This window comes from Leucopleurus acutus (genome assembly GCF_964270905.1).
Source record: "Leucopleurus acutus genome assembly, chromosome: 20".
Taxonomy (NCBI): Eukaryota; Metazoa; Chordata; class Mammalia; order Artiodactyla; family Delphinidae; genus Leucopleurus; species Leucopleurus acutus.
In genome coordinates, this window is record NC_139162.1 from 42,794,441 (window position 1) to 42,821,264 (window position 26,824).

Here is a 26,824-nt window from a genome sequence, read left to right on the forward strand (position 1 = left end):
GAAAGCGTAGAGTCCTAACCACTGGACCGCCAGGGAATTCCCTGGCCTATTTTGTTTTTAACCTGTGTTATTTTGAAACTAAATTTCAACTCTGTTGACTTTGTGGTTAGAAAATTTATTTCTTCTGCTTAACTGAAATTATCAGTTATTTGTAGATTACCAGATATAAAAGCTCTTCAAATCTGCTGATGACAACTTGCTTTGTTTTTATAGAGGAGTGTCATATTTTGTGATGATAAATTGTTTTAGAGCAAGTGTCAGTACAAGGGGCAGTCAGGTGTCAGTCACCACGTGGGAGCACTTGGTTCCTCCATTAGACCAGAAGCTCCTTGACGTCAGCACTGTTAACCTCTGCATCCTGGGTGCCTGGAGCATTCAGGCACGACTTACAGGGTTGAGCCATGCCTGTGGGCACAGGTGTAGAAGCATCTTTATTTTAACTATGATAGATTCCAGCTATGATTAGAATTTTTTAGAATTCTATGAATAGAATTTTTATTTAGTAGGGTTTTTTCTATCTACTTGAGTTTTCATACCTCCGTATAGGAAAGCATGGGCTTCAGATTTTGTCAACCAGTCAGTTATTTAGTAATTTTCCTTTTGTTTTGTTTTAATAGCAGTTTTAGTAGCCACTTCTTGACTAAGAAAAATGTAGTTTAATCTTGACTTCCTTAAAACTTTTTCATTGACATTTTTTTACTCTGATAGAACTTTAATGTTTCAGGAATTGTTGCATGATTCTTTAAATTAAAATGCGTTAGTGTTCCTTGAAAATTTTCTATATAAACTAGTGTCCAGTTTTGAACATAGTTTTCTTTGGGAGCAGTCTCCTGGGCAAAGAAGTAGTCTGGGCTTGGTGGACCCAGAAGTGTCACTTCCTTTCCTCTGGCCTTGGCTCTCCATGCCTCCCTTTCCATTTTGATGTTTTAAAGATACCCTCCCTGCTCAGTGATTTGTGTTCAGGAAGCTAGGCAGTGATTACTTTTGTTTCTGCTTTGTGAATTTCTCCCCCCACTTCCTATTTTTACTGAGCAACTACAGGAAGTGAGGCGGCTCCTGGCTGGCTGCTGCTAAGCTCTGATGTTAGGTGGCAGAGGACAAGGCCTTAGGGCCTAAGCCATTCAAAGCATTTTACACCTTTGACTTTGCACTGCCTCCTTCTTCAGGAATCGTAGGAACACGCTCTTATGATTGGGTGATTGGGTTGAGATGACCACGTGTCCTTGTCAGCCTGGGGTTGGGGGGAATTGGGTGCCGCTCAGCTGGAGGGCAGAGCTTTTGTGAGGTAGATGAGAGGTTGTTCTAGCAGTAACAATAGAACATAGTGGCGCTGTGGAGAAGTAGCTGTTGTGGGTGGACAGTGTGGCAGGAACAAAAGGTGGGTTGAAGAGACCTGTTGCAAGTAAGGCTGGAGAGGTGATTCTGGATTTGGGCGGGCCTGGACTGGCAGGCTTGGCGTGTGAAGTGAGCAGCCCATCTGCTCTCTGAGGTCTTTGACGAGGCCTCGGCCTCTATGGTGCTCGCCTTCCTCCCAACTCACGGCATTTGTTTTTTCAACCAGGTATTTAGCATTTACCTGCCTCTTTTCCAGTGATACCTCAAATGGACCTGTTGTAGCTTAACTTACGGGGAAAGTTTGTATCATCTTCCCAGAAAGAAGTAACTTTTTTATGTATTAGGTACTTGAATATAGAAGGAACTTGTTTAGCAGAGTTGTTCAATAGCACTACTATCGACATTTTGGGTGGATAATTGTTTGTCTTTAGGTGGACAGGGGGGTTGTCCTGTGCATTGCAGGATATTTAGCAACATTCCTGGCCTTACCCACTAGCGCCCTCCCAGTTGTGACAACCAAAAAATGTTTCCAGACATTGCTAAATGTCCCCTGGGCAGATGTCTCTCTGTGTGTGTGTGTGTGTGTGTGTGTGTGTGTGTGTGTGTGTGTGTGTGTGTGTGTGTGTGTAATCATCTTCACTTGTTGAGAGCCACTGTGTTAAAAGATTGAATGCTGACTTACTAATTTTGTGAAATGGAATAAAATAGAATGGTTTCTTGGGATTGGAGCTATTTATTAGTTTCTATTCCAGTATCTGACATTCTCATACATTTTTAGCATGCTACTTAGATTTTGTTATTGTCTATCTATCATGCTTTCATTGAAAGATCTGGGACCTGAGCATCTGGAAACTTGGCTTTTGGTCTTCATAGAAGATATTCTCTCTTGGCCTTACATGCTTGCTCCTGAAGGCTAGTTCTTTGGAAGCTGAACAGTGCTGGCATAAAGGAGAGAGCAAGAGGCATTTAGGATGTAACAGTAACAATAGCCAACATTTATGCAGCAGTTGCAATAGCCCAGGTGAGGATTAACCTCAACAGGATTGAACCATGAACTGTGGTGAACAGGATTAGCAGGACTGAATGTAAGGGATTGTAAGGAAAGGGAACAGGATAGGGACCATCTGGGATAATACCTTACGTTTAGGTGCAGAGTTGGTAGTGCCTTTAACCAAGGCAGTAAATGCAGGAGGAAGACCGGGGAATGGAAGGATGACTAACATTTGAAGTCCCAGGAGAGAGGGGTCTTGACTGGAGAGGTGAATTTGGGTCATTAGCAATGCATATGGCTATGATCTCCTAAAGAGAGACCACTTTCCTTTCTTTTCATTGCTTCAGCTCAACTTCCTGCCAATTCCTGCCAAGAATCCTACAGCTTGAAACCATCTCCTAAGGGTAATAAACAGAATGTCCTGGTCTAGATCATTGACGGAGGTGGAATAATGCAGTGATGGAGACCTCCGCTGCTAGTGGCAGACTCCCAGGCCCCAAACCCAGCTCTGTTGGGGACTACTACCTTAACCGTGTGGCAGGAACTTGAAGAACTCACTCAAGCTCTTTAACTGCCTCACAGGATCCTTGTGAGCATTAAATTAGGTAACAGATGTAAGGTGCATAGCACAGTGCCTGGCACTCAGTACCCGTTCAGTTAATGTCAGTTGTTTTTATTTTACAGTTCTAGTGAGCATTAAATGAGATTATGTATCCAAAGCTCCAGGTATAATGCTTGACACATTGTAGTCACTTAATGAATGGTAGTTTTGTTGAGAAGTACTTGCGTGAACATGTCATGTCATCAGCTTTTTTTTTTTTTTTTTTTCAAAGCAGAACCTTTTATCTAGCACTTAGCTACTGCCTCTGTGGATAGCAAGACTGACTGTGTGAATGCTGTATAGAAATAACCATTAAATAAATACTGAGGATGAACTAATCATTCAACAGACATCTGTGCTTGGCACTCTCTGATATCTTGAATGAGCTCGGTGATCTTGGTGGTTGGAGGTGGCAGAGAAGCACAGGGGAAACTGGCAGTTGTGATGCAGTACGTTACAATACAACAAAGACAGTGCTAAGATAGGGCTAAAGACAGGCTGTTATGGTTGCACACAGAGGTGATTCTATCTCAGTCTTTGTCAAGGTGGCTTCCCAGAGGAGCTGACATCTCAGTTAGACATCCAGGAGGAGTGAGAGTAAGCCAGGAGAGCTTTCCATGCAGAGGGAGCTGAATGTGTAGATGGTGAGAAGAAAGATGGCACAAGCAAGAACTAGGCAGAAATGGGATGAGGGAGGTGGGGGGAAGTTGGGAGAAAGTTGGGAAGGTAATGGAGAGCAATAATCGATTTTAAGCAGGAGAGTGGCGTGATTAATCACACAGCAACCAGAGAGGAGCAGTCCAGGCATTTAGAAGATAACTCAGGAGGCTCCTCTGTAATTCAGACAGGAGATAAAGAAGGTTTGAACTTCGGATTGGCAGTGAAAATAGAAGGAAAAAGACTTGCAAGATGTTAAGGAGGCAGAAAGGATATGACTAAATGATTAATTGGATATAAAGAAGAGTAAGGAGTAGAGGATAACTCCAGGTGTCTGGCTTGTTCAGGTAGGTTAATGGTGATGCCATTCACCAAGACAGGGAAGGAATATGGAAAGACTGGGGAGAGTTGGTTTTGGACATTTGATTTGGGGACCTGTCCATTAGGTAGTTGAATATTTGGGATCTGGAGTACAAGAGAAAGATCTGGGCTAGAGAGATGGATTTGGGGATCATCCCAGTGAGAATATGTTGATCTTAGAAACAGGGCACAGCATAGAGCTCTGAGGAACCACAGCACTTCGGGTCTGTCAGATGGGGAGTGGCTCAAAGAGGCAACTAAGAACGGCCAGAGGGACAGGAAGAAAGGAAGGAGAACTAGCATCTTTTCATATCACTTTTCTTAATGTGGTAACACAAGGGGAGCCAAAAAAGTAGAGCCCTAATGAGAGAGAGAACTAAGAACTGAATCAGACATTTTCTCTTGTCTGGATAGATACTTTAAACTTGTGAATGTTGAGAATAAAAATCTTCAAAGCATTTTTTTGGAGTGCATTTCTAAATATGGCTTGTGTCATTCTGAACTGACCGAAAAAGCACCATGGAAGTGGTTGGGCTTTGAACTTCATGGGCAATAACTTTGCTAACCTCCCTAATTTCCTGTAGTGTCCCCAGATTATTAAGGGTGGGTATTTAGATTTACATTGTTGTTGTCTAGAGAGGACAGAGAATTTTCTGTATTTTTTTCCTCTGAAGAAGTTGTTTATGGAGTGGTTCACCTTTATTTTTTAAATAACAGCTTTATTAAAATGTAAGTCACACACCATACAGTTCACCTATTTAAAGTGTATAATTCAGTGATTTTTAATGTATTCGTAGAGTTATGTAACTACCACCAGAATTTCAGAACATTTTCATCACTCCAAAAAGAAACCCTGTACCCATTAGCAGTCATTCCTCATTCTTCCCATTTGCCCCAGCCATAGGCAACCATTAATTTTTCTGTTTCAGTGGATTTGCCTATTCTGGACATTGCATGTTAATGGGATCATACAATACGTGAACTTTGTGTCTGGCTTCTTTTTTTTATTTTTGCGGTATGCGGGCCTCTCACTGTTGTGGCCTCTCCCGTTGCGGAGCACAGGGCTCCGGACGCGCAGGCTCAGCGGCCATGGCTCATGGGCCTAGCCGCTCCGCGGCATGTGGGATCTTCCCGGACCAGGGCACGAACCCGTGTCCCCTGCATCGGCAGGCGGACTCTCAGCCACTGCACCACCAGGGAAGCCCTGTGTCTGGCTTCTTTCACTTGGCATAATGTTGTTTTCAAGGCTCATCCGTGTTGTTGTGTGTATCAGTACTTCATCCATTGTTTTGGCCCTGCAGCACAGCTTGTAGGATCTTAGTTACCCAACCAGGTATTGAATCCAGGCCCTGGCAGTGAAAGTGCCGAGTTCTAACCACTGGACCACCAGGGAATTCCCGTACTTCATTCCATTTATAATTGAAGAATATTATTCCATTGTATGGCTATACCACTAAGTTAAGTTGTTAGACGTTTGGGTTGTTTCCACTTTTTTTTTTTTTTTTTTTTTTTTTTGCGGTACGCGGGCCTCTCACTGTTGTGGCCTCTCCCGTTGCGGAGCACAGGCTCCGGACGTGCAGGCTCAGCGGCCATGGCTCACGGGCCTAGCCGCTCCTCGGCATGTGGGATCTTCCTGGACCGGGGCACGAACCCGTGTCCCCTGCATCGGCAGGCAGACTCTCAACCACTGCGCCACCAGGGAAGCCCTCCACTTTTTTACTATTATGAATAGTATTGCTCTGGACTTTCATGTACAGGTTTTTGTGTAGACATGTCTTTTACTTTTCTTGGATATATACATAGTTGTGGAATCGTTTGGTCATATGATAATTCTACATTTAACCTTTTTAAAAATTAATTTTATTTTTTTATTTTTGACTGCGTTGGGTCTTTGTTGCTGCGCGCGGGCTTTCTCTAGTTGTGGAGAGTGGTAGCTACTCTTGCTGTGGAGCATGGGCTCTAGGCGTGCGGGCTTCAGTAGTTGTGGCTCGCGGGCTCTAGAGCGCAGGCTCAGTAGTTGTGGTGCAGGGGCTTAGTTGCTCTGCGGCATGTGGGATCTTCCCGGACCAGGGCTCGAACCCGTGTCCCCTGCGTGGGCAGGCAGATTTTTAACCACTGTGCCACCAGGGAAGCCCTACATTTAACCTTTTGAGGTACTGCCAGACTGTTTTCCAAAGTATTTGCACCCTTTTACATTCCCACAGATTCTAATTTCTCCACATTCTTGCCAACATTTGTTATTGTCTGTCTTTTTTTTTTTTTTTCGGTACGCGGGCCTCTCACTGCTGTGGCCTCTCCCGTTGCGGAGCACAGGCTCCGGACGCGCATGCTCAGCGGCCGTGGCTCACAGGCCCAGCAGCTCTGCGGCATGTGGGATCTTCCCGGACCGGGGCATAAACCCATGTCCCCTGCATTGGCAGGTGGACTCCCAACCACTGTGCCACCAGGGAAGCCCTATTGTCTGTCTTTTTATTATAGTCATCCTAGTAGTTGTGAAGTGGTATCTCATGGCTTTGATTTGCATTTCCCTGCTAGCTAATGATGTTGAGCATCTTTTCATGTGCTTATTGTCCATTTGTATATCTTCTTCAAAGGGTTCAACTATATTTGATCATCAGTTTGGGCAAGGTAGATTAACTTGTAAAACCTGACACTGTGAAAGAACAGATGAACATATTTGACTAGAGAAATGAGAGAAAAGCGTGTGTGTGTGTGTGTGTGTGTGTGTTGAAAGATGCTGTAAACAGAAGGTAAAAGATAAAGGACAGGCTCCCCAGAAAAATAACCAGCACTCTTCACCCATATCAGGCCTGAGCTTAAGAGACAGGGTGCTTGATGATCCTGTTATTTAGCTGTGACTTTGGAAGTAGAGACCATGGTCTCCACCTTCTTCCCCACAGCACCTGTCTTAAGGCCACAGATATTGCAACCACTGCCAGGTTTCTGCAGATCTATGGCCTGACAAGTAGAGAGGTCACTTGCCACATGGATAAATATAGTTTCATCTATATTGAAGCATATATCAGAATTTCCGTCCTTTTAAGGCTGGATAATATTCCATTATGTGGTTATACCACATTTCGTTTATCCATTCATCCATTGTTGGATATTTGGCTTGTTTCAGCCTTCTTGGTATTATGAATAATGCTGCTATGAACATAGGTGTACAAATATCTGTTTGAGTCCCTGCTTTCGGTTCTTTTGTGTATATACCCAGGAGTGGAATTGCTGGATCATATGGTAATTAACTACATGTTTAATTTTTTGAGGAACTGCCATGCTGTTTTCCATAGTGACCATACCATTTTACATTTCCACCAGCAATGAACAGGGTTTCAGTTTCTCCACATCCTTGCCAACATGTTGTTTTCTGTGTGTTGGTTTTTTCTTTTTATAATAGTCATATATGCATATGAAGTGGCATCTCATTGTGGTTTTGCTTTGCATTTCCCTAATGGTTGGTGATGTTGAGCATTCTTTCATGTGTTTGTTGGCCATTAGTCTATTTCTTTGGACAAATGTCTATTCAAGTCCTTTGCCCATTTGATAATTGGATTGTTTGGTTATATGTTTTTGAGTTATATGAGTTCTTTATATATTCTGGATATTAATTCCTTTTCAGATATATGGCTTACAGATATTTTCTCCCATTCTTTGGTTGTCTTTTCACTCTATCAGTTGTGACCTTTGATGTACAGAAGTTTTAATTTTGATGAAGTAAAATTTGTCTGTTTTTTCTTTTATTGCCTTTGCTTTTGGTATCATATGCAAGAAATCATTGCCAAGTCCGAACTCATTAATTTTTATATACTTAATGAATTTTGCTCCAGAAGAGTTATTCTTTTGATTCTGAAATTCTACCATTATTGGCCATTAATATAAGAACTTATTCTTCAGGTTTACCCTGGGTCCTATGACATGGGCTGGGTAGTATTAGATGGGTTCCCTTATTTCTGGCCTGTTAAGAATTCCTGGGCTTATCTTTTTGTTTTTGACCCCATATCTAGAATCAGCCATTTCTGTAAGGAATTCTCATCCTATTTGGTGGGAGGAAATAGTATTAAGGGCATTAATTGCAAATGGGATGTGAATTTAGATCTTTTCAGTAAAGTAAATGTGTACTTTTTAGAAAGAAAAGGATAACTCATGATTCAAATTCAATAGAAGGATTACAGGATTTTTATTTCTTTGACTTTATATTTGTGTCTCTTCTCCTTTATTGACAGTAACACCAGAGAGGTACAGTCAAGACGCTGTTTTAACTTGAAAAATCCTTCTCTGTGTGGTTATGCCACCAATTTGATAAATAGTTTAGGTTCACTTGTCTTTTTTATTTTTAGGATTGTTTTATTTTTTATTTACTTTTGTTTTATAATTATATAATATATTTACATGGTTCTAAAGATAAAACTATATAAAAAGCCAGTTATACTGAGAGAAGTATGGCTTCCTTCCTTGCCTTTGTTCTTCTCTGTACCTCATAGGTAAACATTTTTATTGGTTTTTGGTTTATTCTTCCATTGCTTATTTTAAAAACTATAAGCAAGTGTGGGGTGTGTGTGTGTGTATCCCCTACATGCTACTCCACTCCTATTTTATTTATTCCCTTGTTTTTCATCTTGGCAATCATCTTTCTTATTTCCAAGAGTTCTTCCTTGATTTCTGCTTCATTTATGTTTCGCTTGCTTTTGTTTTAAGGTTGCATTATCTTCTCATATCTCTCTGAGGATACCAGTTAGAATTTCTTTAGATACCAGATTTTCTGGGACCTAAAATATATGTTTCTCCTGGAGTCTGATCTGCTTTTCATCTTAGTTTTCCTTTATGTCCTCTTCTTTCACTATCTGGTGATGCTTATCGATGAAGAAGCAGGTTGATTATATAGGTTATTGACAAGAGGTTCCTGTTTTTCCAACAGTCCTCTTGCCTTAATAGGAGTTGGCTGATTCAGTGACCAGGGGTGAGAAGTATGGAGATCAGGTAGATGAACCTATTTCCCACTCCTGACTGTACCTGCTGACTCAAAGCTGGGCATTTATCCAGCTCCTCCAGGAAAAGGGCTGTGCTTCTCTGCCCGCCTTTGGCTTTACATGTTCTGAGAAGTGTCTAGCTCTGCTCTGGTCTATCTTGTCATACAATTTCCTCCACTTCCTTTCTGTCTTCTAGAAAGTGGCCAGCATTCAAATCGACTATATCTCTCGGCCATTTTAATTACCGTTATGTTGTGATTCCCTTGTGAATATCTTTTTGTTGTCTTTGGAATTTGAGGAAGGTGGGGAGGTAAGTATATGTGCCTGTTTATTTAGCCTGTCATCTTGAAATGAAGCTACTTTGTGCCATACCATTTCTGACAACAGGACTGCTTTTCACTTCTTTTTCTCTATTGGCTTAATGACTGAAATGGATTTAAAATTGTTCTCTGTGTTCACAAATAATAACTATCACATCACTGAAACATGTGATGCCACCCACCCTAGAATACGTAGATTTCTACTCAGTTTAGGGATTGGGTGACTTTACAAGACCTTTCTTGTTTGTCAGTAACTTTTTTCCAGACAAGCAAGATAATAAGGCCTGGTTACTTTCACTTACTGGAATGATAATAATAATAAGATCATCAAACAAGTAGTGCTTAATATGTGCCAGACATTATTCTACATGCTTTGTATGTATAAACTCATTTAACTCAGTAACAGTAGTTACTGTTATTATCCCTATTTTACAGACGATGAAACTGAGGCACACAGAGGTTAAAGAACTTGCCCAAGTCACATAGCTGGTAAGTGGCAGAGCCAGGATCTCAACCAGTTAGTTAGCCACCAGGGCCACTTTCTTTTCCACTGCATCTCTAAAGGGAAGCTCTTCAAATTTTCTCAGGATGACCACTTTTTAAAAATTTTATCAGTTATGGGTATAAGAAAACCCTTTTATACTTAACTTTTGTCTAGTTTCAAGCATGTTCTTTGTTATTGTTTGAAATACAAATTCCTGTTGACTTTGATGCAGAAAGGAATGCTTTAAATGATGTAATCAGGTCTGAGTTCAATTTTAATCTATTGAGAATTTTTGCAAATTATTGTAATGTTGAAAAGATGTGATATCTACTAAAATGTCCTTTTCTGCCATGTGTTTGAGAATCTTAGGCAGCGTTAAAACTTATGAATACCATACTTAAATCTTACAAGTCTTGGCTACAACTGACTTCTGAGATCTTTCACAATGCATATTTATTTCCATGTAGCATGAATAGTGGATTCATAAATGGTGAATATTTTCCCAGTGAAAATTCTTTTTAAGAAAATACACAGCAAAAATGTCCTTAAATGGATTGAACATATTTTAGCCCTTCAGGGAGATAAATATGGAGGAAAAGCTTTCAAAAAACAATAAGACAAGTATTGAGAATAATTTTATTAAAAAAAGTAAAAGAGATATATCCATGTGCTTATATACATGTTTGTGTACATTTTAAACTTTTCATTACAGAACTGTTTGATCATATACAACAGTAGAGCAGATAATGTGATCAATCTCATGTGTACCCATCACCGAGCTTCCATCAGTATTTTGTCAGGGGATATTATGATCACTGCCATGAAGATGACTCCTTAGATGGATGTCACCACCTTCTTTGCATATTGTTTCTTGGCAAAAGCCTATTTGAAAATGATAGAACTTGAATGGTATTTCAATTCCATGATATTTCCTTGAATTCAACACTATCTAGTTTTGATTACAGCAAAGGTCAGCACAGGAACACCGGATCCATTAAGAATAAGTAAAAACCAATTTTTGTTTTCTTCAGGGGCTTGTTTGTTCTTTCTGCCTGGAGAAGAACCCCAGGCTTGACTGTTGGACCGGAGTGGTCTTGTTAGAAGCAATTATGATACAAACAGAAGTTTTCATTGAATTTTCCAACCAGCCCCTTGGTTCTAAGAAGTAGAGTCATTTATCACATGGAGGTGGAAGTCCCTTTCTGGATTCTTGATGAATAGGAATATTGGTGAAATACGTGAGTTGCCTTAAGTGGTGTTTATATAGTCAGCAACTTCAGATGTCCATGCTCAGGTGTCGTCATCCTTGTGGCTTTCAGCAGGTTTTTAGCTGACCAGTTTGACTCTCAAATTATAACATGCATCTAGACTCACCTGAGGATCTTGTAAAAAATGCATATTCTCTGGGCTTCCCTGGTGGCGCAGTGGTTGAGAGTCCGCCTGCCGATGCAGGGGACACGGGTTCGTGCCCCGGTCTGGGAGGATCCCACGTGCTGCGGAGCAGCTGGATCCATGAACTATGGCTGCTGAGCCTGCGCGTCCAGAGCCTATGCTCCGCAGCGGGAGAGGCCACATTAGTGAGAGGCCTGCATACCGCAAAAAAAAAAAAAAAAAAAATGCATATTCTCTGCTCCTGCCTCCAAAGATTGATTCGTTAGATTTGGATTGTATTCCAGGAATCAGCATTTTAATAGTCATTCCGTTAAAGGGATGTTCTGATTCTAATGTCAGGGAAGGAAGTCCTTAAGCTTTGGTTGGCTTCTTTCTTTTCATCCTAGTCTTAACAAGGTTAATGTTAATATGGCATCTCATAAAAAATTGCTTAAAAATTTTCCACTCTTAATAACATGTTCAGTGGGCATTATAACCATGCCCTGTACACTGATATGGCCTATAGACAGACTTATCCTAATACAGGTGCACCTTTGGTGTTTAGCAATTCAATTCTGATGCTCACGGCCTGAGGACCACACCTTGAGGATACAGGTGCACGGGTAATAAGTGATATGGATACAAAGGGTTCAATATGGGAATTCCCTGGGAGTCCAGTGGTTAGGACTGTGTGCTGCCACTTCAGGGGGCATGGGTTCAATCCCTGGTTGGGGAACTAAGATCCCACAAGTAACATGGCACAGCCAAAAAACAAACAAACAAAACACAAATAAACAAAAAATTAAGCTAAAAAATAAAGCAAAAAACCCCCACAGAGGATCCAATATATATTTCTCTTTGGTGCCCCCTGACTGCGTTAGCTTGAGCCTTTGGCCTCCCCTATTTGGTTATTGCTGGACCAACACTAAGTGCAGGAAGAGAGGCTCAGTTTGGATGAAGTCACCTGCTGCCTTCAGCTCTGTGTAGCGTTCCTCTGTAGGGAAGGGAAACATGGCGAGTGTGGATGGCAGGTGGTTCTTCACCTGGGGCTCTAAATCCAAAACTGAATGAAAACTTTGGTGTTTTGGATAGTGTTAAGACTATGGAGTGTTTTGTCATCAGTTTCTCAAAGGACTCTGTGACCTTTCCTTCTCTACCTCCTTCCACTCCCCCACCCTGCATACATAAACACAGCAAAGAACCATGTCCTGGAGCAGCCTATGTGAGCATCACCTGGCCTCTGGAAAGCAACTGTAGGGACTCCACATTGCAAACCAGCCTCTCCTGGGTGGAATCAGAATTGCTTTCGCCATCTTGTAAAAACTGTGCAACCCACAGCTGGGCTGGATGGGCAGCTGTGGCCGACTGTATTGCTTACCCAGTATTCCATGTGTCCCCCTACATTTCCCAGTTTACCTTGTGGCTACATTAGCACAAGTGACTAATTCTGGCCAAAGGGCTGTGATGGGAAGTGATGTGTGTCACTTACAGTGGGAAGCAGTAAAGAGTTGATATGAGTTTGTTGTGCTAAGATGACTGTGGAAAACAAAAGTTCCAATGATGTCCCTACAAGTTGAAGGGCTGCCTTGAACTTTATGTGAGCAAAAAATAAATCTTAGGTTAGGCCACTCCTTTCAGGATTTATTCCTGTAGCGTAGCTTAATGTGTCAGTCTGGATAGTGCTGAACAGAATACTTATGTATACATTTAGAGTTCTGAGGGTCAAGATACGGGTGCTATGTGGTCTAGTGCAAGACATTTAGTATCCTGAGACTTTTTTTCCCTCGTCTGTAAATTGAAGGGCTTAAATTAGATGATCTTTAAGGGCCTTTTCAGTACTCACATTCCCAGATTCGGGATAGCAGCATTTAAATCCAGATTTCTAATTGAAGTATGAAAAGGAAACTAAGTCTGGCATTAAAGGTATCTCTGGAAAACTTATTTTTTTTTAATTAATTATTTTATTTATTTATTTATTTTTGGCTGCGTTGGGTCTGCATTGCTGCGCACGGGCTTTCTGTAGTTGCGGTGAGTGGGGACTACTCTTTGTTGCTATCAGCAGTCTTCTCCTTGCGGTGGCTTCTCTTGTTGTGGAGCATGGGTTCCAGGCGCACGGGCTTCAGTAGTTGTGGCACGCGGATTCAGTAGTTGTGGCTCATGGGCTCTAGAGTGCAGGCTCAGTAGTTGTGGCACACGGACTTAGTTGCTCCACATGTGGGATCTTCCCAGACCAGAGCTCAAACCCGTGTCCCCTGTATTGGCAGGCGGATTCTTAACCACTGCACCACCGGGGAAGTCCTGAAAACTTATTTTTTATTATGTACCTTTTGCTATTAAATGAGAAGTTACATAAGGAAAATGGCAATGAAGTTACATAGGGAAAATAACAGCTTTATTGAGATATAATTCACATACCATATGTGTGTATATTTAGAGTTGTGCAACAATCACCATTATCTAACTTCTGAACCTTGTCATTGCCGCAAAAAGAAACCCTGTACCCATTAGCAGTGATTCTCCGTTCCACAAATCTACTTTCTGTTTCTATGGATCTGCCTATTCTGGGTATTACATATCAGTGGGAGCATATAATATGTGGCTTCTTGTGTCTGGCTTCTTTCACACTTAGCACAATGTTTTCAAAGTTCATCCATGTTTTAGCATGTATCAGTACTTCATTCCTTTATATGTACATAATATATATATTTAATGTTCCATTGTATAGCTATACCACATTTTGTTTATTCATTCATCAGTTGATAGACATTTGAGTTGTTTCTATTTTTTGACTACTTTGAGTAATGCTGCTGTGAATGTTGATGTATAGATTTTTGTGTGGATTTATATTTTTCATTTCTCTTGAATATATTCATTAGAGTGGAATTGCTGGGTCATGTGCTAACACTATACTTGTTTTAAGGAGCTGCCAAACTGTTTTCCAAAGTGCTGTACTATTTTAACATCCTACTAGCAATGTATGAGGGTTCCAATTTTTCCACATTCTCACCAATACTTGTTATTGTTTGTCTTTTCGATTGAAGTAATCATCTTTGATGAAGCAGCTATATGCAAGCTAGTCAGTGAAGAGATATTAATATATATTTTACCTTGTTAAGTTTTTCTTTAAGCATTTGTAATATCCATTGGCATTTTTATAAAAAATTTCACCATGAGCTTAGCACTAAAATAAAAAGTTTAATGAATAATAATATAACTCCTCAACTTGTTTAGCTTTTACAAATGTTATTTTTTATTTTTTTTGTTATTTTTTATTTTTAAAATAATGCATTCTAGAAGGGGAAAAAAAGGAGTGAATGTGATTCACCAAATGTAATTGTTTTCTTAAAGCATAAATTTGTCTTTATAAATTATATACTTCTAAATTGACAGATAGATTGTACCTTAAATATATAGGCTTGAGCCTTTAAAAATCACAATGAAATCCTGAAAGGTTGTACATAATAGAATTGCTGAATTGTTACATTAAATATACCATGGGTTCAGTACTTAAAGGAACCTCTGTATCTTGTAAGATGGTCAGTAACCCTCTGATTATTTGTTTCATAGATTGATGTTTTTGTATATTATATTTTTAAAAAGAGGAGTACCCCATTCTGTTGGGAGCACAAGTGTTTCCAGTAGTGTTATATATAGTTGATCCTCACGATTCTCAGATCCTGTATTTGCAGATAAGCTTACTGGCTAAAATTTATTTGCAACAATACTTGTAGAACTCTTGTGGTCAGTTGTAGACATGTGCAGAGTGGCAAAAAATTTGAATTGCACAACATGCACACCCCCAGCTGAGGATGAACAGGGTGACGCTCTGCCTTCTCATTTCAGCTCTCAGACTATAAACAAGTATTCTTTTCATAGTCTATTTAGTGCCACATTTTTTGCATTTTTATACTTTTTGTTGGCAGTTTCACTGTTTAAAATGACCCCTAAGTGTATTGCTGAAGTGCTGTTTAGTGTTCATAAGCCCAAGAAGGCCGTGATGTACCTAACAGAGAAAAGACCTGTTAGATGAGTGTCATTCAGGCCTGAGTTATAGTGCCATTACCTGTGAGTTCAGTGTTAATGAATCAACAGTAAATATTAACTAAGGTGTCTTTAAACAGAAACACACATAAAACAAGGTTATATATTGATTGGTTGGTGAAAATGTTTTGACTAGAGGCTCACAGAATCTAGGAGTACTGGTTCAGTATTTGCTAATTCAGTGTACATGGCAACTTTTTATAACTGCCTGTAAATAATGAGAATCAACTATACATGATGAATTGTTTTTCTCTTGTTGCTTTCAAGATTCTTGCTTTGGCTTTAGGCAATTTGATTATAATATGCCTAGGTTGATTTTTTTGATTTTATCCTACTTGGAGTTTGTTGAGCTTCATAGATGTGTAGATTCATGTGCTTTTTATCAAATTTGAGAAATTTGGGGCCTTTATTTCTTCAAATATTTTTTTTCTGTGCCTTTCTCCGTCTCCTCTTCTGAGAATCCTATTATATGATGCTGGTATGCTTGATGGTGTCCCACAGGTCTCTGAGACTCTTTTCTTTTTTCTTCCTGTTCCCCAGACTGGATAATCTCAGTTGGTTAATCTTCAGTTTCACTGATTCCTGTTCAGATCTGCTGTTGAGCCTTTAGTTAATTTTTTTATGTTAGTTGTATTTTTCAACTCCAGAATTTCTATTTGGTTCTGTTTTAAAAATATTTCTCTCTTTTAGTAGTATTCTGGATTTGCTGAGACATCATTCTCATATGTTCCTTTAGTTCTTTTTTTTTCTTTTTAATGATTTTACTTTAAAAAAATAGAAGTATAGTTGACTTCCTTTAGTTCTTTAGATATGGTTTCCTTTAGTTCTTTGAACATATTGAAAATAGCCGATTTTAGTCTCTGTCTAGTAAGTCCAACATCTGGGCTTCCTCATCAGTTGTTTCTCTTGTTTGTTTATTTGTTTGCTTTCCTGTATAAGGGCCATACTTTCTTGTTTCTTTGCATGTCTTGTTAAGTTTTAATTGAAAACTGAACATTTTTTATGATATAATGTGGCAACTGGAAATCAGATTCTCTTCCCTCTCCAAGTGAGTTCCAAGTCAGATCAAATAGAGATCCTTGCAAGTGGGATCTTCCAGGGAACCTGCAGATAAGTCAGATAATGATAATTTTCTAGGAATGAAACTCTGAAGGAGCTCTAGCCTAGTTCTGCTCCCTCCAGTTCTGCTGCCTGCCTTCTGGTTTTCACTGCAAATGCAGCTGTTATTTTTCAAGGTTACCATAGAGTTCGAGAGCAGGGAATGGAACTAGATCAAGTTAAAATGCTACAAAGCTGACTATAGCAGTCCCCTCCCCCCTTATCCACAGTTTCACTTTCAGCCATTTCAGTTACCTGCAGTTAAGTGCAGCCTGAAAACATTAAGTGGAAAATTCCAGAAATAAGTTTTAAATTGCACGCCATTCCGAGTTGCATGATAAAATATCATGCTGTCCCATTCCATCCCTCCTGGAACATGTATCATCTCTTTGTCCAGTGTATCCACGCTGTATATGCTGCCTGAGGTTTCAGGCATCCACTGGGGGTCTTGGAACATATCCCCCCATGGATGGGGGTACTACTGTATTCTTACTGAGATTCAGCCATTTCTCTTGAATAAATGCTCCCCAGTTTGCTTCAATCCTGTTAATTTCTAGTCTTTAAAAAGTTGATTCTGAGTCATGTACCACAATTGCAGCACTATTTACAATAGCCACGACATGGAAGCAACCTAAGTGTCCATCAACAGATGAATGGATAAAGAAGATATGGCACATATATACAATGGAATATTACTCAGCCATAAAAAGAAACGAAATTGAGTTATTTGTAGTGAGGTGGATGGACCCAGAGTCTGTCATACAGAGTGAAGTAAGTCAGAAAGAGAAAAACAAATACCGTATGCTAACACATATATATGGAATCTAAAAAAGGTCATGAAGAATCTAGGGGCAGGATGGGAATAAAGACACAGACCTACTAGAGAATGGACTTGAGGACACGGGGAGGGGGAAGGGTAAGCTGGGACAAAGTGAGAGAGTGGCATAGACATATATACACTACCAAATGTAAAATAGACAGCTAGTGGGAAGCAGCCGCATAGCACAGGGAGATCAGCTCGGTGCTTTGTGACCACCTAGAGGGGTGGGATAGGGAGGGTGGAAGGGAGGGAGACACAAGAGGGAAGAGATATGGGGATATATGTATATGTATAGCTGATTCACTTTGTTATAAAGCAGAAACTAACACACCGTTGTAAAGCAATTATACTCCAATAAAGCTGTTAAAAAAAAAGTTGATTCTGACCAATTAGGCCAGTTTTATCACTGTTTTTATGGAGGGGAGAATTTTTGGAGGTTCCTACTCTGCCATTTTTTATGACATTACTTCCCTCCCCTTTCTTTTTAGGTTTTTATTTTCATGAACCTGCTGCTTTCTTCTTAGTACTGAAATTATAGTTTAGATTAGATCTGAATCTTAAAGTTTGCCATGGCTTTTCATCTAGAACTTTTTATTATACCCCAGTTAGTCATGTAAGCATGTACATTTCAGAGTAGTGCGGTGCACATATTCTTGGCCCCGCTGGTTTATTGTAAAGGAGGAAGGAGATTTGATTGAAACCAGCCATTTGGTAGTCTCTGCGGTACTGCCTTCTGGGTTTCCCCTCCCTCATGCTGTTCCACTTGGAATGAAACTTTCTTTACCGAAGCTTCCCTCCTTTTTGTTCTAGTTAATCCTTTGTTTCTTCCTTAAACTTTCACTGAAGAATAACACATAGGAAAGTACAGAAATTATAGTAACTATGCTTGATTTTATTGTCTCCAAGTAAATACCCAGATAATCACCACCCTGGTTAGTGGGTAGCCACCCACAAAGCGGACCATCTACCCAGTAAATCATTTTTCAGATGTAGCAGATGCTCATCTATTCTAAGTAGACATTTCTGGAGGCCAGTAATATATATTTTTCCCTATTTCTCTCCTTTTTAATTGATATATAATTCTCATACCATAAAATTCACCATTTTAAAGTGTGAAATTCAGTGAGTCTTAGTACATTAACAAAATTGTGCGACCATCACCACCATCTAACTGTAGAATGTCTTCATCACCTCAAAAAGAAACTCTGTATTAATTGATAGTCACTCCCCATTCCCTTCCTCTCCTCAACTCCTGGCAACCACTGAGCTACTTTTATCTGTCTCTACGGATTTGCTTTATCTGGATGTTTCATATCAGTGGAATCTCACAGTATATAACCTTCTGTTTCTGGCTTCTTTCTCTTACCATAATGTCTTCAAGGTTCAGCCACACTGTAGCATTTATCAATACTTCATTCTTTTTTTCTTTTTTTTTTTAAATAAATTTATTTATTTATTTATTTTTGGCTGCATTGGGTATTTGTTGCTGCGCGCGGGCTTTCTCTAGTTGCGGCGAGCAGGGACCACTCTTTGTTGCAGTGCATGGGCCTCTCATTGCGGTGGCCTCTCCCATTGCAGAGCATGGGCTCTAGGTGCGCGGGCTTCAGTAGTTGTGGCACACGGGCTTAGTTGCTCTGCGGCATGTGGGATCCTCCTGGACTAGGGCTCGAACCCGTGTCCCCTGCATTGGCAGGTGGCTTCTTAACCACTGTGCCACCAGGGAAGTCCCACTTCATTCTTTTTTATGGCTGAATAATATGCCATTGTATGGCTCTACCACATTTTGTTTATTCATTCAGCAGTTGATAGACTTGGGTTGTTCCACTTTGGGGCTATTATGAATAATGATGCTATGGACATTCATGTGCAAGTTTTTATATAAATATATGTTTTCAGTTTTCTTGGGTATATGCTTAAGAGTGGAATTGCTTGGTCTTAATGGCAGCTCTGTTTAACATTTTTCGGAACTGCCAAACTGCTTTTCACAGTAGCAGCATCATTTCACGTTCTCACCAGCAATTTATGAGAGTTCCAGTTTCTCCACATTCTCACCCACACTTATTTTCTGTTTTGTTTTTTGTTTGTTTTTGCTGTAGCTATGCCAGCATGTATGAAGTAGTATCTTACTGTGGTTTATTTGTGTTTCCCTAGTGACTGTCCATGTTGAGCATCCTTTCATTTGCTTATTAACCAGTTGTATGTCTTTCAAGAAATGTCTTTTAGTATCATTTGCCCACCTTTTAATAGATTATTTGTCATTTTATTGTTGAATTTTACGGGTTCTTTTTGTATTCTGGATACTAGACTTTTAACAAGATACATGATTTTCCAGTATTTTTGCCCATACTGTGGGTTTTCTTTTCACCTTTATAGTGACCTTTGATGCACCAACGTTTTTAGTTTTGATGAAGTCCAGTTTATCGATTTTTTTCTTTTGTTGTTTGTGCTTTAAGATGTCATAGCCAGCTCCCCCTCCCCCTCCCTCCTCCCTCCTCCCTCCTCCCTCCTCCTCTAGCACAGGGCCCGGGCAGGCGGGGCATTCTGCAGCCAGCACGGGAGCCAAGCAGAGAGTGGGGATCACGAGCCCTGGCCAGAGCGAGTGCGTTCGGCCTCCGCTGAGTTGGCACCTGGAGGACATGGAGGAAAGGCCGGCAAAGACCAATGCCAGTGTGGACGACTCGGCGCCCCCCTCTGTGGCCCAGCTGGCCGAGTGATTCAGGGAGCAGGCAGCCGCTGCAAAGGAGACACCAGCCAGTAAACCAACAAGAAGGAAACTGCCCTGCTCCCTCTCTCTGTTCCTCCCCAGGGTAGAACTGGGCCAGAATGGTGAAGAGAAGTCACTGCCCAATGCAAACCAGCCTCCTAAAGTCAAGGTGAAGAGCTCGCCTCTGATCAAGAAGCTCCAGGCCAGTTTAGCCTTTGATCCAGCGACCCTGCTGCCTGGGGCCTCACCCAAGAGTCCCCAACTCAAGGCCATGGTATCACCGTTTCACAGCCAGCTTTCTACCCCCAGCAGCCCTGGCGTGTGGTCTCGGGCCAGCAAGCCAGAGGAGGTGCCCATCAGCTTTGACCAGCCTCCTGAAGGCAGTCATCTGCCCTCTTACAGTAAGGTGCAGACGAGGGGCTCCATAAAAAGGTGCCCTCCCTCCAGGCTATTCAGAAGGTCCCAATCGGATTGTGGGACCTGGGGAAGCTCAGGGCCATGGAGTCCTCCCAGGAGAATGGCGCCAAGGAAGAGAATGGCAACGAGGTGTTCCCAGCCAAGAGCAAGACTCCAGGATCCCCTCCTCTGAGGAGGACGCCCAGCAGGACAGAGAAGCAGGAGGAGAAGGGAAGGGCCTTGGGGGTAGCCCAGCAGCACGAAACGGCCATGGGGAACTCCGAGGAGGGGGCCAGCCAGCGTCCAGCCCGAGCCTCCAGCCCAGAGGCAGAGGACGGGTGTGGGAGCCCCATGGAGGAGAAACCGGCTGAAGAGCAGATGGAAGAGCCTACAGAGGTGAAGGAGAGGGTGGCCAGTGAAGAAGAAGAGCCCAGACAGAGGAGCCAAGACACAGAGGGGCTGGAGGAGGGAGCTGTCGGGGAGGAGACCCCCCAAAGCCCATCCTGGAGGAGGGGAGGGCGACCACAGTCCTGAGCAGGGGACCGGCAAGGAAAAGCAAGATGGAGGGGGCCGTCCTTGAGCCAGGCTGTGACCCTGGCACTGGCCATGCCCAGCCGGACACTAGCAGTGAGGTCCCCAAGACAGAGGATAACACCCCTGTCCAGGACACTAAAAGGTGAAGAAGATCTCATTGTGCCTAGTGATGAAGCTGCTGGAGCTGCGTCCTTGAAGTAGCAGCAATGATCGTAGTGGCAGCAAAGGAAGCCATCTCAGGAGCAGGATGGCGTGAGGGTCTGGAGTCAGCCTGAGGACACAGGGTGCAATTTCCCGATGTCTGCACCATCAGAGACAGAGATTGGATCTGAGGGCCAAGACTTTTATCAACTTGAGTTTGTGTCACCTGATGGACTTGGTTTAAAACAAAAAAAAAGAAACTCATTTAAAACAATTTACTATGGTGACAACTCCCTAGGGATACTGGTCAAACTGTGGGGCCCAGATACTGTCCACACCCACCTAACCCTATAGCTGACCTCAGAACTGGACTGGGATTTACCTAATCAGATTGTGTTTGTGTAAGGTGACAGCCTTTTTATTGTTCTTAAGTTTTCATGGTTCTCAAATGTAAGTAAAGACTCATTTCAGGTAGCTAGAAACAAAGTAGTATCACTGGAAATATAAATCCTGTAAGTTACAGGAGACCTTAAATTGTATAGAGACCCTGAGACAACCTTTCAGCTTGGTCAAAATTTGACTGGCCAACCAATTTTGAAAACACTAGGCGAGAAGAGATAATTATTGAAACATTAAAAAATATGTGTCTGTTCCAACAAAAACAAAAACAAAAGATATCATGTCCAAGAAACCATTGCCTAATCTAAGATCACAAAGATTTACACCTATATTTTCTTTCCTTTTTTAAAAAGTTTATTTATTTTATTTATTTTTGGCTGTGTTGGGTCTTTGTTGCTGTGTGCTGGGTTTCTCCAGTTGCAGCGAGCAGGGGCTGCTCTTCGTTGCCGTGCACGTGCTTCTCATTGCAGTGTCTTCTCTTGTTGTGGAGCACAGGCTCTAGTTGCGTGGACTTCAGTACTTGTGGCACAGGGTCTCAGTAGTTGTGGCTCATAAGTCTAGAACGCAGGCTCAGTAGTTGTGGCACATGGGTTTAGTTGCTCCATGGCATGTGGGATCTTCCTGGACCAGGGCTCGAACCTGTGTCCCCTGCATTGGCAGGCGGATTCTTAACCACTGCGCCACCAGGGAAGTCCCTGTATTTTCTTATAAAAGCTTTATAGTTTTAGCTCTTACATTGAGGTCTTTGATCCATTTTGAGTTAATTTTTGTTTATGATATAAGATAGGGGTTCATATTCTTTTTTTTTTTGCATGTGGGTATCTAGTTGTCCCATCACCATTTATTGAAAAGACTATTCTTTCCCAACTGAATGGTTTTGGCACCCTTGTCTAAAATCAGTTGACCATAGAGGTATGGGTTTATTCTAAACTCTCAACTGCATTCCACTGATACATATATGTCATTTCTTATGCCAGTGCTCTGCTGTCTTTATTACTATAGCTTTACAGTACATTTTCAAGTTAGGAAGTGTGAGTTCTCCATATTTTTTTCAATATTCATTTGGTCGTGTTGGGTCCCTTGCATTTCCATATGCATTTTAGGATCAGCTTGCCTATTTCTGTAAAAAAGGTAGTTCAAGTTTTGCTAGAGATTGCATTGAATTTGTAGATGAATTTGGTGAAGTAGTATATTTTTAAGTATTACAGTTTCATTTACATAAACTTTGGAAGCATGTAAAGCAGAAAAAAGTTTAATGTTTATGGTGACTTTTAAAAAATTAGTAAGTAGGGGGCTTCCCTGGTGGCGCAGTGGCTGAGAGTCTGCCTGCCGTTGCAGGGGACACGGGTTCGTGCCCTGGTCCGGGAAGATCCCACATGCCGCGGAGCGGCTGGGCCCGTGAGCCATGGCCGCTGAGCCTGTGCGTCCGGAGCCTGTGCTCCACAACGGGAGAGGCCACAACAGTGAGAGGCCCGCGTACCGCAAAAAAATAAAAAATTAGTAAGTATATGGGTCTTACTTGACCTTCTAGGATCATCTGGCAGAGGAATGAGGGTGAACTCTCAGAGCCAGGGGCACCAGTGTACAACACAGAACAAAGAAAGGTTCTCCTCAGGGTTGCTCAAGACACTGTGGCCAATTCAAGGTGATGGTTTTCCTTCACAGACCACACAGTTTCTGTGTGAGCAGCCTTCCGTCCTTCAGCACTCCTGCTGAGTGCTTTTGTACCTCAGAATTTGTACAGCCACATTGATAACAATGGAGCACTTGGCTAGGAATAGATATGATTGCCTTATTGTAATGAATCTGAAAAATGAACATTTGGGAACAGATTTCTTACATATAGCTGTTTGATGTCTTGTTTCTTGAAAAGGTTATGAGAGTTTTTAGAGAGTCAAGATTCTCTTGAACACAGAGCTACAAATGGTGGCTGGTTTAGTTGGATTTATATGCTAGCTGGGTTAGGATTGCTATACTTTTAGAGTATGTGTTTGTATCCATAGCACTTTCCTCATCTCTTGCTCTTATAACCTGCCTGCCTTCCTGTGTTCCTAATGCAATTGTAGAACTGTAAAGGAGGCATGGTATTTGGCCATGATGAGTGATAAGGTATGATTTATATTTATTTTTATCTATCAAAAAAGGAAAAGGGAGGGCTTCCCTGGTGGCGCAGTGGTTGAGAGTCCGCCTGCCGATTCAGGGGACACGGATTCGTGCCCCGGGCCGGGAGGATCCCACATGCCGTGGAGCAGCTGGGCCCGTGAGCCATGGCCGCTGAGCCTGCGCGCCCAGAGCCTGTGCTCCGCAAGGGGACAGGCCACAACAGTGAGAGGCCCGCGTACCGCAAAAAAAAAAAAAAAAAGGAAAATGGAAAGAAAGCCTAGTTATCAATAAGTAGACCAAACTATATACAGACATCATGTACCTTGAAGTTTAATATAGACTACATGTATCATTCAGTAAAACATATTTGAACTGTTGTTATGTTTGGAAGAATAGATAGTTTCAGGCAAGTGTAAACCTAGTTGTAGCTGTGTAGGAAGAATCACATTACTCTACTATTGTAGAGTAGTTCAGAAACTGCAACCAGAGGTGTTCAGACCTTGCTCTTTGCACCTTTCCAGAGCCAGGGGTTCTATAGAAGCTTCCCCAGGGTGTAAGAACCTGCACACCCTCCGAGGCTTCCTTTCGAACATCTGGAGGGGAAATTGGTACCTGGGTGAGGATGAGTAGCATCCTGTCTACAAACCTGCCAGCCACTTACCTCTCCAGGCTCTGTCTTTCTGTATGGCTGCACTTAAGCCCAGCGGGGTATCCTGAACAGACTTTAAGCCATCCTGCTTCAGGGCCTTTGCTGTGGTGGTCCTTTCATCTGGTGAGCCCCAGCCATCCCTTTTGTGCTTATCAAAACCTATCCTACAATCAAGGCCTACCTCCGAGTAACATTTTCTTCATAACAACCTTCCTGATTTCTCTCAGTCTTTGCTCATCACTCTACTTCCAAATCCCCCTTAAGGTTTTGTGAGTTCTGTACTTGTCAACAGCCCTCACCTAATCTGTGTACTCTTCTAATCCTCTTACGGATTTGTGAGCTCTTTGAGGAGGAAACACAAACATGAGTCCAGGCCCTGCTTGATGTGTCACTTGTCAGCCTGAGTTTTGGAGTGGTTAGTGGAGAATCAAACTTTTTGTTACATTATTTTTGCACTACAACTTGAGGAATTTTCTAACAGTCATCATGTCATAGTTGCACTCTCACTGTTGTACCTGCTTTTATAAGGTTTTTATATAGTTTCTTATTCATTTGGAGCCCACCTTTGTGGATAATAGCATTTCAGGAGTTAATGTTCCAGAATTACTCACTGTCTTGTAACTTTCCTAACTCTATCTTATTTTTCCCCCTTACAGGAAATGACTTAGAAGCCTTACAAATACATCTGTGCATTCTTGCTTCAGACTTTACAATTGAGGGCCAACCCAGTCTGGAAGCACCTCTTATTAATGTTATACGGAAACTGCTACCTCAGCAAACAAAAGAAAAGAAGGAGAGGACTTATAATAAATGCCATTTAAAAAAAAATAAAAACTTGCTTTCAGAAAATATTAAAGGAAATTTTTCGCATTGAGAAGACATTTTACAGGTAAATCGATTTGGCAGGCAGGCTCTGTCAAAATTCTGCAGAGATTTGATCTTACTAAGGACTTAGTGTGAAGTAATTCTGTACTGCTTTTTAAATTGCTGTTGATCAGCTTGTGGGTTTTTGGGTTCTGACTTTTCTGGTATATTGAAGATACATTATATTACATTATATTACATTTTTTTAAGTTAAGTTATTTTTCTGCCATTGTAAATACAAGTATCAAAATATTGTTGCAAAGCAATTCTAGGTGAACATTTTTCTCAGCAAGCATATCTTTTTATTAAGAGAGTAGAATGCTAACATTTCTTATATAGCATTTTGGACACACTTTTATTTTTTGTCAGAGGTCCTGCCTACACTGAAAATATTAATTATATAAACCTGTTGTCCTTTTCACAACTACAGTGGATCACATGGTCACCTGCCTCATGGCATTGCCTTTTTTAAAACTTAGATTTGCAGAACTCCACTATTTTTATACCTAGCTACAGTTTTAGGGGGGAAAAAAAGGAATCAGGACCCTGACCCTCTCACGGTCCCTGGGACAGTTCCCCTTCCCGCATGTATTGCTGCAGTGCCCAGGACAGTAAAATGGACTACAAGCGGCGCTTCCTGCTTGGCGGGTCCAAGCAGAAGGTGCAGCAGCACCAGCAGTACCCAATGCCTGAGCTTGGCCGAGCACTGAGTGCTCCCCTGGCATCTACGGCCACCACCGCCCCCCTGGGCAGTCTGACTGCTGCAGGCAGCTGCCACCATGCCATGCCCCACTCCACACCCATTGCTGACATCCAGCAGGGCATCTCCAAATACCTGGACGCCCTCAACGTCTTCTGCCGTGCCAGTACTTTCCTCACAGATCTCTTCAGCACTGTGTTCAGGAACTCTCACTATTCCAAGGCAGCCATGCAACTCAAAGATGTGCAGGAGCACGTCATGGAAGCAGCCAGTCGGCTGACTTCAGCCATAAAGCCTGAGATCGCCAAGATGCTGATGGAACTTAGTGCCGGGGCTGCAAACTTTACAGATCAGAAGGAATTCAGTCTCCAGGACATTGAGGTAGAGTATCTTCTGTGTCATACTTGGGTAGGAAAATGTATTCCAGAGGTAAGTGGGAATGTTTGTCTTAGTTTTTTCTCAAATCACTGAAATGATGGTCTTCGTCCTCTTTCCATTGATACCCTGTCCTTGTAAAAAATTTTTGCATGCCAGGTTCTGAATTGCTTTCATTTCAAATTAAGTAGGATAGAAGATTATTAAACAAATCAGCCTATGTTTTATGTTCTTTAAATTTTCAAGTTGGAACTTAATTTCCAAATAACATACTGTTAAAGTACATAGTAGGGACTGAGAATTCTAAATATGATTATGAAGATTTCTTTGTGAATTTTCATTATATAGAACCATTGGTTTAATGTAGAAAGTTCTACACATGTTTACAGGAGAAGTTACTTTTTCAGTTCTAAATTTACATCTATTTACATTTGGATGCATTTGATTCTTATTCAGTATGTTTCTTAGGGTCTTTGGTAGTCAAAATGAAATATTCTCCCCTTTTCAGGGCTCTACATTAGAGTGTAAGATTGGAATACAAATTTCATTCAGAATAAACATGATGTTTTTCCTTCCTTCGTTTAGGAAATAATTTATTAAACTTAAATTAGCTTCACTGCTAGATTTTTTAAATTATTTTTACCTGCTCAGAGAGTTCTTCTGAGTTTGATTTTTCCATGTGTCCTTGTACGTTTTAGCAGCACATTAGAGGTTAGGTTTCTGGATGCTAGGAGGGAGAATGTTCCTTTCCCCATCCTGGGGTTGTGTTTGATTTTAGGAAATCACTAGTCTTCTGAACTAAATCTGGTGATTGTGGTAGCTGAATAAGCTAACTTATACTGTTGTGGGTTTAGGGGAAAAAAAAGTTAGGCTATTAAATATTATGACTCATTTTTTATTGTGTTTAAAAG

General features: G+C 41.4%; 3 protein-coding genes across 3 annotated transcripts in view; all 3 read left to right on the top strand.

Moving 5' to 3' along the window:
* Positions 1-24,711, top strand: part of LSM14A (LSM14A mRNA processing body assembly factor) — a 113,477-nt gene extending 88,766 nt beyond the window's left edge. The window contains exon 10 of the mRNA XM_082863114.1: positions 24,631-24,711. Within this exon, the coding sequence (XP_082719240.1) occupies positions 24,631-24,642 (12 nt within the window). The 3' untranslated portion in view covers positions 24,643-24,711. The remainder of the gene's footprint in view (positions 1-24,630) is intronic.
* LOC309977069 (capZ-interacting protein-like) lies at positions 19,676-20,828 on the top strand (the record flags this gene model as incomplete). The annotated part of the gene is given in 5 exon segments (XM_082862996.1): positions 19,676-19,759; positions 19,763-20,228; positions 20,231-20,649; positions 20,651-20,710; positions 20,712-20,828. Coding segments are annotated over 5 exon segments (1,137 nt in total). The 5' UTR covers positions 19,676-19,684.
* A 713-nt stretch (positions 24,712-25,424) lies between the features above and the next one.
* The window catches only part of GARRE1 (granule associated Rac and RHOG effector 1), a gene marked incomplete at its 5' end in the record, with an annotated part of 47,087 nt that continues 45,687 nt past the window's right edge, over positions 25,425-26,824 (top strand). Inside the window, one exon of the mRNA XM_082863109.1 lies at positions 25,425-25,919. Coding sequence (XP_082719235.1) covers positions 25,425-25,919 — 495 coding nt within the window. The remainder of the gene's footprint in view (positions 25,920-26,824) is intronic.